Source organism: Lygodium microphyllum, chromosome 23 (genome assembly GCF_053477565.2).
Source record: "Lygodium microphyllum isolate KBCC chromosome 23, Lygodium_microphyllum_v1.1.10, whole genome shotgun sequence".
Classification (NCBI taxonomy): Eukaryota; Viridiplantae; Streptophyta; class Polypodiopsida; order Schizaeales; family Lygodiaceae; genus Lygodium; species Lygodium microphyllum.
The window spans coordinates 107,063,552-107,078,059 of NC_141157.1; the positions used below are offsets into that span (position 1 = coordinate 107,063,552).

Sequence of the window (14,508 nt, forward strand, 5' to 3'; positions counted from 1 at the left end):
ATGACAAAAGTCTTACCATCCCTTTCAAATTCCAGTGTATTATGGTGATAACTACGTTTTAAGGATGGTTCCAATCCCCATAGCCACTCCCTCCCTAGAGCAATATCAGCTCTTTCCATGTTCATTATTTGGAAATCGAGTTTGTCTTTATATTCTTGAATCTCAATTTCCAAATTGGATACCATTGTATCCCATATTTTATTGTCTTGGCCTTGCATCATACGAACAACATATTGATGTCCACTCTTTTGTTGGGGAAGTTTCAATTTTTTGACAAGTGCATAATTTATAAAATTATGTGTGGCAGAGTCATCAATCATGACTCTAACCCTTTTTCCAGCTATTGATCCATGTACTCTAAGTAAATCATGTGGCCCAAAAGTAGGCTACCACATAGAAGTTGACATACAACACTTATGTTGTACATCCATGTGCAAGACCTCTAAAGATTTGTACTTTTCATGCCCCTTTCACCAAAAGGAGACGGCTGGCAAAGGAAACGGGGAGAGAGGAGCCAGCACTTATCTAGGCGAGGTTGGGAGGAGAAACGGACTCGTGCTCACAGAGGAGAACTATTCTTGGACTCTTTTACTCTCTAGGCTCCCCTTAACCCCGTTCGGACGCCCAAGAGCCCGGACGGTCATTCTCGTGCATGTTCCCCTAGATTTACCTTAACATTACATTAAATGTCACTTTAATGTCACATTCAATATTTGTGACCTTAATGTCACATTAAATATCACTTTAATGTCACATTAATGTCACAGCTGGTTATGCTGAGGATAAGGGGGCAAATGGGGGCATACAAGGTGCCCAAAGAAGCCAAGGAACACCTGGAAAGAGCCTATGAGGTCCGGGGAGAGGCGGGAGATGAAATTTTACCTCGGGGGGAAGAAGCCATGGATGGCATTGAAGCTCCAAGCTCTAGCTTTTTAATCCGGGCTGAAGTAATGCTGGGTCAAGCTCCATGATCAAGCTTTGATCCAAAGCTCTGATATTAGTTGAAGGGGATGCAATGGTAGTGGAGAAGGAGAAGAGGAAGATGCGGGAGAGAAGAGTACACACAATATAGGTGCTGTCCAACTGAACTGACATCCTTATTGCACTATCATATTATATATGAATAAAGAATGGGCGGTCACAGAGTACACGGGCATGCCCAGAGGCCTTTTACCCCAACATCTATCACATTCCCTCTTTGGTACTGGAGAGTCGTGGGGCATGACCGCATCATGTGCACTAGAAAGTAGGAGGAGGGGCTGCCAGGCCCTTCCCTTAATTTGAAGAAGATGATTCTATTCGTACCTTGGTCTTGGCCTTGTTCGGAGGATTTGAGTCGGAGTCAGAGGAGGTGAATAACTCAACAGAGGAGTTTGTATCTTGTTGCTGCTTCTTCTCCTTCTTTGTTCTCAAAGCTGCTAATTGTTTGCAATCCTTGTGCAAATATCCCTTCTTATCACGGTGATAGCACTATGTCTTCAACTTCTTTTTCTTGTCACCCCTCTTTGAAGTTGCAAAGGCCTCACTAGAGCCACCATATTGGGATGAAAGCCTCCCTTGTAACCTCAAAGATGCCTCATGCTCAAGTAGCATTGAGGACATATGTGTAAAACTCACTAGCATCGATGACGTTTGGGCCCACAAAGCACTAGCTAGTCTATTAAACTTCAGAAGGAGCTTGTAGAGTACAGTCCCCACAAGATGAGCCTCTTGAAGGGTGGATTGCATGTGTCGAAGTTGATCTTGTACTTGTATAACACGAAGCAAGAATGACTGAATGGTGTCCTTTGACTCAAACTTCATTTGTTGGAGTTGTCCATAAAGGGTAAGTGCATGTATAGTCGAAGAAGCCTTGCATAACATTTGAAGCTTTGCCCATATCGCAAAAGACGTCCTATAGGAGGTTACCGTTGGAAGAACTTCTTTAGAGATACATTAAGTGCGTGCAGAATAAGCACAAGCATCATCATTATGCCATGTGAGTAGAGCTTCTTCATAGTTGTCCTCATTGAAATCAATTGGAAGAGGAATAGGATGCTTAGGACACTCAAAAGCTCCAGACACAATGTACCATAACCACTTTTGCACAAACCACGCTTTCATAATGGCACTCCATGTTAGATAATCAGGGCCATGTAATTTTTTATCAGTAGAACTTTAGGGGGGAGCCATGGGGAAAGGATAGGAAGAGAAAATAAAGGAAAAGAAGAGGAGAGAGAGAGAGGATAGTCAAAGCACATCATAGACCATTGATCAGAGCTCACATGTAGTGTAAGATAAGCTAATCACAAAGACAACTACAAAGATAGGGAAAAGAGATGGATTACAGCAAAGAACCTCTGTCAAAAGCCAGATAATACTGTTGCCTAGCTTGCAAACACAGTAAATACAGTAAATGCAGCAGCTTTACAACAAAACACAGACCTGTACGACATGAAGTGCAGTGAATCAACAAGAAATGACAGCAGGAAATGAAGATGTAGACAGCTGAACCATAAATGCAGCCTGCAAAAGGCTGGAAACAGGCGAGTGGCAGTAGACAGCTGTCGATAGGCTGAGAGAAGGGGACAGCAGGCAGAGAACAATCAAAAAGAGTAGTTTGCGGACCTATAATCAATAGAAAAGAGCACTTGAAACGGAGATCCTAAAATTTGATACCATGTGAGAAGTGGATGTAACAATGGAAGTGTGAAAGAATGTTGAAATAGACTACTGAACACATGACAAAAGAGAGAGAAGAGAAAACACAAGAAGACTGCAAAAGAAGAGAACTCAAAGAGGTGCTCGGAAAATGGAAACCATATACCAAACATGAGACAATTGTGTACAACGTGTTATTAGCTGCGTGGACATTGGCACCAGCTTCCTCTCTCAACAAGGCATGCACTGGATCTGCAAGTGATGAATGAATGTGGAGGTAGGCCTGAATAAATAGGCCAAAAGAATGCCATGAATGGTAGCATGTTGGCCAGCATAAAATACCTAATAATGCCACGTATAACCTAGACTCACACATGAGCTGACTAGATTGCTAACAGCCTGTTGGGGCTGATCGTTGCAGCCTTGCACCTTTCAACTATTGCTGTCAGATGGTTCCTTTTCTTACCTGCATTCTCTTCTTGTCTCCTCCTCCTCTGTGTTTGCTTTCCTTTCTGTTGTGCACTCTCACAAGGCCTTAAAGGCTAGGTTGAAGAGTTTTCCTAAGGGAAGGAACCAAAACATCAAGTGTGGGGGTGGCTACCTTGGGGGCAATGAGATTGTCATGAGTAGTATGGTTGTGGTTGGGATTGACAAAAAGGTTGGAATTGGGATTGGCAATGAGGCTATAGTTGGGATTTGGAGGATTGAGATGTTACATCCTCCATATCATGCCACAAAGCTTCCAAACTTGGCTACCCCTCTCCACCCTGTGGCTTGCTATCCACTAGTTGTAACCCACTCTCCAAGGCCACACTTGATTGAATCCATTCTTTCACATTTGTCATATCAACTTCAAATTTCCATATAGTTTGATATTAGAGCCACATGCGAGAGTCAGAGATATGTGAGGAGTAGTTTGTCGATCATTCCAATCAACAGACATCTTCTATACGTGGGATTTTCTTGCTTTTATTGATCAACTGAGTAGGGCAAGCCGCCTTCTCCAATGACATATTGTGTCTGGTGTTATTTACCTTCTCTACAAGCTGCATTTTATATAGATCTGCTTCCCATTTGCTTCGTTTTGTGTTTGGACTCTATAGGTCTCCATCTACCCTAGGTGGCACATTCTTTGCAAGAACAACCATTGTCTCACCTATGTTTAGACCAACACCTTGCATTTTGATGAGGGTAGGATCATACCTGACTATGTCGGCATGTTTATAGCCCATTTTAGTTTGCATTTTACAGGGACAGACCATATTCAGGCTGCATTTTGTACAAATCTCTCCTGCATTTGTTGCGTTTTCACGTTGGTGTAACAAACCTTTTGTATGTCAATTGTTACCAAGACATATCGGCTCAATGATTCCAAATTAATGTGATAGTCATGTACTTTGAAAGGTGATTTGTATTATTTAGGTGTCTCAAAATATGATTAAATATTAATCTTTCTATTCAAGGGTGGTTAATGATCAGAATGCCCTATAATTATACTTGGGTTGTCATTGATGCCTAACAGAAATTAAAAGTTTAGTTGGGCGGTTAGATTGACTAGAAAGCTTAAATGACTAAGACTTTTACACTAAAATAGTCACATTGACTAGAAGCCCATGTAATGAGTAGATTCAGAAAGTGAAACCAAATGCTCGTGATCAAAGAAACAAACTATGAATTGGTGAATCTATATAATGATGCTCTCCAGAAGCTATATTTGGCGACTCATAAAATTTAGGAGGTTACTATTTTTGAAAGTTGCTCATATGAAAATTTTGTTCGTTTCAAAGGCTTTGAGATTTTGCAAAGAACAATTGTGTCTTCAATAGCTATCTCAAAATTTTAACCATTTGAGAGATTTTTAGAGTAGAAGGTTTAGAAGCTTCTTTCTTTAGAAAAGTGACATGTGGTATCTAGAATAGGACATGTGTCATTTTGAAGAGACAAGTGTCCCTACACTTGTTATTTTTAGCAAATACTAGTCATTTGTAGCATCTACTTTTCACTTTTGAGCACCCAAGCACCATACCTATATATTGGAGGTCTCTCTCTTCATTTAAAATAAGCTCTCATGTTGAAATTTCAGCCACATGCTTTGTACTCTCCTATCTAGCTTTGACCCAAGAAGTACTTTCTACTTAGCTTGTTCTAATTCAAGTACGAAAGAAGAAAATCAGCTTGCTGCTCGGAGTTTGCAAAAATTAGGGTTTCAAAACTCTACTTTTCAGAATTGTAGCAAATCAGTCAATTGTGTATGGTTTAAGCATTTGGTGCTTGTGGTTTGTTTCAATAAATTTCTATAAAGGAGGGAGGGGCTGATTTTCGTCTTAGTGTGGTGTCGACTCTTTTGTGCGCGTGCGCGTGGACGTGGGCGTGTCTCTCTCTCTCTTTAATATGCAGGGTGATAATTAATCAAGTTGGTTAAGTTCAAAGTATTTTCATTCTCACGTTTTTTCGCGCACTTACATTGGATAGATGTTGTAGCACTCAGGTGGCTTTATTCTTGAGTTGAAGGGTAGTTTACATTTGCTGGCATCATCAAACGGCCCGTGAATTTTGCATTTTTATGCAACTTGCTTTTCCAACATCAAGATCCCTTTCTTGCCTCGGATATTGCGTGTCTGCATTACTATACATCAGGCCTTTTTCGATCAACAGATTGATGGACCCGGAATAGGTGGATCACACCCAGCTGCAACATCTTTTCTTGTTTACTTGGAAGTATTTTTTTTTGGAAGGACATCTATGGCTAATGTGTATGCTTTGGGGGATCGTGTCGATGATTGTGTAGGTTGACCGCCATCTTATCGTTCTCCCTTTGTATTCTTTCGGGGCTTCGAGCTTCCAATTGGTAGTGACGGGACCCATTGAGAAGGTGCCTATCCCTCTCTCTCTATCTGCCTCCGAGAAGCTGGATGGAACGAACTATCCTCTAAGGTCGTGTGAAATCGAGTGCCTCCTTGATACTAATGACCTTTGGGGTTTTGTTATTGTACCTATATCCCAACCTTCTGTGGATCCTCGTGATTGTGTGACTCTGGACTCTAGAGCTTTATGGGATTGACTAAATGCGAGAGCTCGATCTTTTGTCGTTTTAAGTTGTACACATTTTGTACTTATGCATGTAAGATGTATCTGCACTGTTGTAGAGGTTTGGAAGAGATTGACATCTCTCTATCGGATCCAGACATTTGGGCATCAACTCTTTCTTTAGTTGAAGCTATGAAAACTCTTTATCGCAGATTCCCCTATGATGAGGGATCACATTCGCAGGATGAAGGAGATTCGGGATGAGCTTGGATCCCTTGCTACAAACATTTCTTTGAAGGACCTAGCTATAACATTTCTCTTACATCTTCCGTCACCAACATATGATGTGTTCTACACTGGTTTTCTCCCTTCTCATAGCCTCTGTCTACCCTACTTTGACTCTAGCTATTACCATTTGAGTATGTGTCTCTACACATTCATGAAGTGGAGAAGCTTTTTTGGCTATTTGGATTTTTGAGTGACCTTGGCTCATTGATAGTGCATCAAGTCCTACATAGTAGCTAGAAATGTTAGAAATGCTTAGAAATGAAACGCCAGAAATATATTTTGTAAGCTTCTTTCAAGAGGTGGTACAATAAGAAACATGGGTTTTTAGAATAGGGATTTTCTATAATTTTAACTAGGAAAAGAGGTTTTAAACCTCTATGGAACTCTCTTTTAAACAAAAAAAAGGGCCAATTGAGCTTTAAGTGATAATGCATGAGAGCTAATTGAGAATGATACGTTAAACATCCATGATCCATTATTGACTTATGTCAAAGTTGAAACTAAAGTCATATAATAGTCAACTCTCTAGACAAGAATAGATACTACAGTGACAGAGTCCAATAACAAAACAAAATCTCAAAAAAGTAAGTCTCTCATTCATAATATTGAGGCCTTGCCCATCATTACTCATCATCATCATCATATTTAACATTGCCCAACACTTTTTGTCAAAAAAGCCATGTTTTTTGTCCCAATTCACCAAAAAATAAAAATAAAAATATTATCTTTTTTTTACTATTAGAAATATTTATTACTTGAAGAAACATTTTGTAAGTTTCAAACTCAAAGAAACACGTTTCTTTGTTGCTATGGAGTCCTAGGCCTCCATGAAGTGATTTATTATAGGATCTTCGTTCGTCCAAGGGTTTTGTCACTATTGGTGACATCTCTTCAGTGCCTATTAGTGGTGTTGGCACTTTGCCTCTCTTGTCTGGCCATCCATCAAGCTTCATTTTTGAGGCCCTACATGTTTCAGACTTGGGCTTCCCTCTTCTCTCAGTTTATGGCCCTACTAGACTTAGTACCCACATTGTGTTTCCCGATTTGGCTGTCTTTGTTGAGGATTTTTATTTAGGAGCCACTCTAGTCATAGGTTGGTAGGAGTGGGGTGTATATATGCTCTATCCTCCTTCGACTGTGTAGAATCCTCTCAGAGGCAAATTTCTATCACCGTCCATGTTTGTGATTGTGCACCATCTATCCCACAGGTTCCGCTCCATCCCCCATTGTCTCCTCTTGTGGTTCCCTTGTACCCTCCATTGCTTTCAGCAAAGGACGATATTAGTGAGGCGGCTGTGGATTTTCAATTTCCTTGGCCCTTTGTCTTTTCGAGGGGTTTCCCAGGATCTTGAGGAGCTTCTTCAAGGATTACAGTTTACTTTGGGCCTTTCTTTCATGTGGCAACCTCTTTCTTTCGTCATTGAGCCACCATTCCTTGTTGCTTGGCCCTTGGTCCTTGTTCGTGATTAGCCATCCCTCATTCTATCGTCCCCTTGCTATTATCTGGCACCCACATTGACGTGTAGAGCTGTGTGTTGGGGCTGACCATTGCAACCTTGTACCATTCAGCCTTTGCTGTCAAATTGTTCCTTTTCTCACCTGCATTCTCTCCCGATCTCCTCCTCTCCATGTTCACTTTCCTTTCTGCCGTGCACTCTTACAGCTGAATGCAACTGTCAAACTCCTGTGAAGCTCTGAAGGAGATTAGACATGTGTAAGAATCTTTACTCTTTAGGGAATATAGACATAAAAATGAAGACCTATAGTTTATTAGTGAAAGGAGAACCTTGTGGCAAGACTTCAATGTCGCAACTTGAAGTTAAAAGAGAATCAGAACACCACCACCACCATTATATTAGTTAGATTACAATGCTATTTTCATTGAGTACCAACTCATAAACATAAGCAGAAAATTAGAAACAAGCACAAGCAAAAAGCAAAAGCAAGACGGCAAGTGCATGATTGTTATTCAAGGAGTTCATTTTTTGTGTACTTGATTAGCACCCCACGCAAAACATTGCACACCGGAAGTATATGTGTGTATTGATATTCATCTGTTCACGAGCCTTAGTGCTTTTCATGTCTTCCATCATTCTAGAATCTAGGCTAAGGTATCAATCTCCACCACTTAAGGCTTAGACCTAGTCTACCTCCACTCGAGGCTCAGAACTGGATCCATCTATCTACCACCTCTTTCAAGGTTTAGACTTTAGTCTTCATTGTATATGTTAAGCTTTTAGGCCTTTCACCCATTGGTCAGGGCTTTTACCATCCAAACAAAGGGTTAGGAAGAATCCCAATATATCGAATAAAAATGTTATCCTTAAATTTAAGTAATACTATTGATTGAATTATCTGTTATTATTCCATAAGACGTTGAGTATTGTATAGAGGGGCTTGGAAGGACAAAAAGAATATTTCTAGAAGTATAATAGCGATATATAAGTGTATATTTGCAATTCACCATGTATACAAGTGAGACTCTTTGCTTTTATTTAATCAACTTTTCAATTATTCATTGAGGAGACAAAATATGAATCGCCTAGTAAATATGGAGCTCACTTACATGAGGAAAGTTGTCAAGAAAGGTTGAATCTGTGTGCGCTCGCATGTGTAAACACACATAGATACATAGTTAGTGGGAATGAGGAATGGGGAATAGGGAACGTGAATGTGAAAGGACATAAGAATGGGGGTCGCATTTTGGGAATTTGGGGTTAGGAAGACAATGCATAAGAATAGGTAAAATTAATAATTTCTCACTAAGTATACAAAGACACTTTCAAAGGATCACTTTAAAGACCATATTACACTGGTAATGGAACCATGAGTGATGCCCTATTTTGTTTTTTTTTTTTTTGGTATGCGCATGTGCGAGAGAGAGGGCATGTGTGGCATTTGGCAGCAAACAATGAGGAAACATAAGTGAAAATTGACAATAAAGGGGTGGAAAACAAGGTGGAAACAATTGTTAAACAAAAGAAGGGTAAAAAAATATCAAGAATTTTTATGTTTGATGAAGGACAGACAGGAATGTTCTTAACAAGGAATGCCTGTTGGGAATGTTAGCAGGAACGTTCCAAACATTAGGAATGCATTCCCTGCTTGTATGTGTTTTGAATGGTGTTTCCCCAAACTGCCAAACAGGAATGTTCTTAACAAGGAATGCCTGTCAGGAATGTTAGCAGGAACGTTCCACCCATTAGGAATGTATTCCCTGCTCCTTTGTGTTTTTAAATGGTGTTTCCCCAAGCTGCTGATCTCATCATTTCATGTTGGTATGATTGGTGGGTGAGTTGGTGGGCATGTTTGCGTTTTGGTGTGATAAGACCATTCTTTATCTGTTTACACATGGCCTTTTCAATAGAGATTTTATGGATAGACTTTCTTGGCAATTTGGTGCCAGATTCCTCACACAAAGATTTGGGAAATTCTTTTGGTAATCTGGCAGGTTTTAAGCTCGATTATCTGAACATTCACTGTTCTTTAACTAGATTTTGGTCTTTGTGAACTTTTTGGACTTGAAGGAATCAGCATTCATGGGTGTCCTTTCATATCAGATTTACAGCTAGTTTCATGGCTTGCTGCAACAATCTTTATATGATTGCTGCATGTGGTTTAGATCTCTCTGTAACTTTTGGGAAAGACATTGTCATGAAGTCTTTTCTGTTTGTACATTTTATATCACTGCTGCTATGTGGATGATTTAGATCTCTCTTATATGGATGTGTTTAGCCACAGTTTTAAATTTAGTGGGAAATACTTTGTCATGAAGGCCTTTCTGTTTTTGAGATAATAAACAGCAGTTTCACAAAAAAAGAGTGAATGTTTCTATGTTTGTGTGCGTGTCTCCCTCAAACACGATACTTGTCATGTGCCCAAATTTGATTAACATACATACAATAATCAATTAGATCTAAGTTAGGCTCCTACTTGGCTCCCACAGCATCAGCTTTTGAGAATCTTTCTTTCTCGAGGGTTTTCAGTACCAAGTAGGTTGCAGAACACATATTAGTGCAAGTCTGCAACTGCGGCATATTTGGATTGAAAGCTTGTCAACTGCTTACCTTATTATTAAGTAGTACTAGTTTCTCTGGAGACAGTATGTTCTCGGTAAAATGTGAACGCACGTTTAGAATTAGAAGACAACGTTACTTCTCATGTCTCAATCAGGGCCTAGTTTACTGACAATTGTGGGTTCGGTCCTCATCCCAGTCTAAAATTTCTATATTCTGCTGAAGCTCAGAATGCAAACCTTTACTTGTGGGTCCCGGATCCAGTATGGAATTTTTTGTGCGTTGCTTTAAGCAGTCATAAAACTCAGTTTCCCAGGGCCTTAGAGTCTCTTAATCATCTGGTTTTTGACTTCCTGCTTCACTCTTATTTTTTTCTGTTAAGCTTCAGGAAAGTTGATGACTGACTCTTTATTTTCATTACAAATTGCTGGTTGGGTGATGCAAAACCTCAAGCAAATAACTGTTTATATTAATTTTCAAGTTTGTATTTTCTCTGAATTTATAAGAGACATTTCTTCTGCGGAAAATGGAGCTGAACTTATTGGTGGTGAAGCGAAGGAAAAAAGCAGCCTTCTCCACTCCATGGACATGTATGATTGCCCATTGCTTCTGTGGTGAGATCTGTTTAACAAGATATATTGTAGATAACTACTTTTCATAATTGTCTAGTAACAAGTCTGGACTGCCTATAACAAGCATTTTCATCTTAGAATCCTTAAAAGTCAAAAAATTATTGTAAAGAACACATTTTCACTTTACAAAGGTAGATGTTCAGTGGATACAATGGAATTTTACTGATCATGGTTTTTGCTATCAAATTGCTTTCTCTCTATCTGCAAAATGAACTGCTTTACCATAGCTTGGATTGTTTTCTATCCTTTTTGTGTGTTAAATTGCACATTTTGAGTGTTATCCATGTATTTGGGGTACTGACACATTCAGTTATCTGCTTGCAGTAATACAATGATCTATTTACTTCTTCGAGGGGTTGATCGATTTGCAAATATTTACAATCGATATCCAGGTGCTTTTGAGGAGTAAGTCTTCTGAGCTTCAGAGCTATTCTTGTAATATGGTCATATCAAGTGTTTTAATGCTTGGATATCCATACGTCAGTATGTGAAAAATGGTATGCAGAATAAGTCCTCTCAACAATACCTCATACCCACATCATTCCAGATTCTGGGAATTGATTCAGGAGACAATGGTTATTTTGTTCATGCTATAGCAAATGCCTCGCATACTGAAAACTATCTTAGTAAAAAATGAAAGCCTGGTTCTATTCCTCACATCTTGGTGATGAGAAATTTCTTACCTCAAAACATGTAAACAGGATGGTTTCTAATCAATATGGTGTAGCCTGGACATATATGGGTTCGGGTCACGTGTATTCGACAATATCAAGCAGAGTATTTCAAATTAATATCTTCATCCAAAACCTCTGTCTAGATCTACTGAGCCTGTTTAACCAGGGTAAGATAAGAACTACAACTGTTGGTCAAAGTTTTCTTCCTGCTGAGAGGGGAACATGAGCCAGCTAAAATGTACACTCATTACATTGAGGGTGAACATGGATATCTGCAACTAGGGATATATGGTGCTATGGAAACCACACATAAGAATGTTCACTCTTCAGAACAACATGCATCACAGCCAATCTTCCACTAATGCATTCTTGATCCTCTGGTAAGAGCCATACCAGAACAACTGAGGATGGAGACCCATGATCTTCAGAATGGTTTACAATGAATCTTTTCTGGTCAGATTATTACGCTTTTCTTTGTTGAAAATTGGTAGTTTCCTCCATCTTTATACACAGCAAAACAGGTCCGTTACAAGAGTTTTGGAAATAGCATGCATGTCAAAATGTTTTGGTATATTTGCTCGATATTCCTACAGGAAGTTATTAAAATACAACAAGAAAACCTACAAATATAGCCATGCTTTAGTCTCTGTGCTTCCAATCATGAATACATATTTTCTAGTAAGATGATTTTGTGTCCACTATATGGATGATTCTTAAGCGTCTATTTAATGTTTTTAGGGACCTGGGAGAAGATGTCGTGAAGTTGAAGACTATATCAAATACACTTCTAAACAACATGGGGATTACCAGTGCTAGCATATCTGAGGACCTTGTTGTTGAAATTTGCCGTTTTGGAGCAGCAGAAATCCACAATGTAGCCTCGATTATTGGAGGCATAGCATCTCAAGAGGCTATCAAGGTAATTTCCAAAGTCAAGTGTCAATGCCATTTTACTTTCTTACCATGATTTACAGTCTAACTGGGTGGTAATTTGTCTGTGTTCTATTGCAGCTTATCACAAAACAGTTCACGCCTCTTTCTTGTACACTCATTTACAATGGCATTGACTCGACTACCTCAGTTTTGTGTTTTTGAAACATTCTGTTTAAATGTCTGAGCATCCTGAAAGCTGGAAAGAGTTCGAACATTTTTGCAGGCAACTAATACAAGTGTCTATTAGTACAGAGAATGTATAGTGCCACTTTTAGGGCATTTAGATTCTTGTTGACTGTGTGACCTTTCAACTTGGCACTGTAAATTAATTCTTGATGGGAATTTCCAAGTGCTGAAATAAAGAACCAATCTTCAAGCTGGTGGCCAGTCATTGCAGTGTTGAGTAAGCTGTCGAAGAGCTTTTGTTCAATTGCTCTCAAGTAACTTGTTAAAGTTGCATTGAGTTTTTGAAGCCCAATTGCCCTTTTTAACTAACTGGAGGATAGAAAATGAAACCCTCTTATTTTGAAGAGCAAAGTGCAGCTTTCCACTCTTGATTCCCACTAATCAAATGGTGTGGGTTGTCTTTGATCAAAGGAGAGAGATGTGCCTCTATAACTTAACACTGCTGTTGCTTGAAACTGTCGCATATTGGTTGATATAGGTTATTCAGACTGTCCAACTCTCATCCTGCAGATATATTAGTTGCCTGTGTACCGAAATCTATGGAGTCATACGTGCAGCTTTGCTTTGATGTTGCACTATGTTTTGGGGTTTTATGATTAGCTTGTCTACAGAATGTCTAGTGTATACATTAACACAAGCACTTCTTACTGAAATTGAAATATACAGCTGAACTGGAATCCTCATATTCATCCAATGTTAGTAATATTTGATGATTTTCAGACAAACTAGCACTCCAATGAACCTTGGAAAAGCCATTTTAGCGGCTAATTTAGCTGAATTAAGCATTCCCGGTATTTGCTGTATGGCCAAACTTGGCACTATCAAGGAGGATATTTGGTAGGAGGTAAGGAAAACTGACAAGAACACTTCACAATTGAAAATGGCAGGATAAAGAGCATCAGTTTTCATAGTTTACCTTGCTTTTCAAAGAAGGGAAGATTCTATCAATAACACCTCCGAAAGAATCCATGTTCAGTCTACCATCTCGTGGCCGGACCTGTTTGACTTGGTGGTGAAGAACCTATGAGACTTCTCCATCTATCCTACCCTATACTATTAATGGGCCTCAGATTATGTTTAATGAAGGCATTTTCTGTCATTACTTCTATCACATTGCTGATGGGATATTTTGCTTTGATTGGGTTTCTTTTTCTCCAAAAGAATATATCACTTCGATTTCAAGGATTGTGAAACATTTATCACATCTTAGCAAAGCTGAAGTTTCCCAAGCAATGTTATAACCCTTTCTTCAAACATGCAAGTCCATCAACTCGTGAAATGCATACTTGCGTGCAACATTTTGCTTCTATTTCTCTAATCTCACTTGTAGGTCTGTGCTAGTTGTTGCCAAGGTACATTGGCAAAGCAGGAATTATTGCACAGAGATGGGAAGAAAATTGGGTGATGTATTACATGCTACTTCCAAGGTTGCTCCTATCGATCCAGGTGATTGAAGAACATGGAGTACGCATGATTACCCCCATGCCAACTTTGCATCTTGCTGGATTTGCTGACATAAGTATAAACATAGCAATGAAGACATCTCCCTTTTTGCATGCTTGATTCTATGATATAGTCATGAAGTTTTAACCAAAATGCCATGTGTGAAATGTGCATGCTTTGTGTGTTGAGGTTGTACAGGGAGTCACAAGATGTTGTGTTGACTCCATGTTTGCATGCATGCCATTTTTTGTGTGTTCCTGTCCACATTTTTGGGTGCTGTAAGGATATCAGTTTGCTAAGCTAAGGATGTTGCTAAGACATGGGCACTTGCATTCAGGTTTAATGCTAAATTATACGGTGAGAAGAGTTGTTTCAATTGTACTTGACTTAAATAACTGCTAGTAACCAGTGTTTTTGTTATGCTAAACTGTACTCCACTAGTATTGTGTTAGAACTATTTGGTGTTAAAACATTGGCTGTATTGTCATAGTATCAAGGATGTTATGGACAACATTAAGTGTAAGTGCTATTGCATTATAACTCTTAAGTAGTTACCTTAACCAAGCCTTGGTAGTTATATTAGTGCTAAGTGTTGCTGATATCCACCTTGTAATACATTGGGAGTATTTTCTTGGTATGAATTGATGTGATTAGTAGTATTGTGTGTTA

At 39.2% G+C, this 14,508-nt stretch overlaps 1 protein-coding gene across 3 annotated transcripts in view; it reads left to right on the forward strand.

Moving 5' to 3' along the window:
* LOC148016594 (NEDD8-activating enzyme E1 regulatory subunit AXL-like) overlaps positions 1 to 12,995 on the forward strand; it is a 57,109-nt gene extending 44,114 nt beyond the window's left edge. The window contains exons 12-15 of one of the 3 annotated variants that reach the window (XM_087664727.1): positions 10,478 to 10,585; positions 10,928 to 11,008; positions 12,016 to 12,196; positions 12,289 to 12,995. In XM_087664727.1, the coding sequence (XP_087520853.1) occupies positions 10,478 to 10,585; positions 10,928 to 11,008; positions 12,016 to 12,196; positions 12,289 to 12,372 (454 nt within the window). In that variant the 3' untranslated portion in view covers positions 12,373 to 12,995. The remainder of the gene's footprint in view (positions 1 to 10,477; positions 10,586 to 10,927; positions 11,009 to 12,015; positions 12,197 to 12,288) is intronic. The other 2 variants (XM_087664728.1, XM_087664729.1) reach the window with 2 other exon arrangements.
* Positions 12,996 to 14,508: the final 1,513 nt, after the last annotated feature.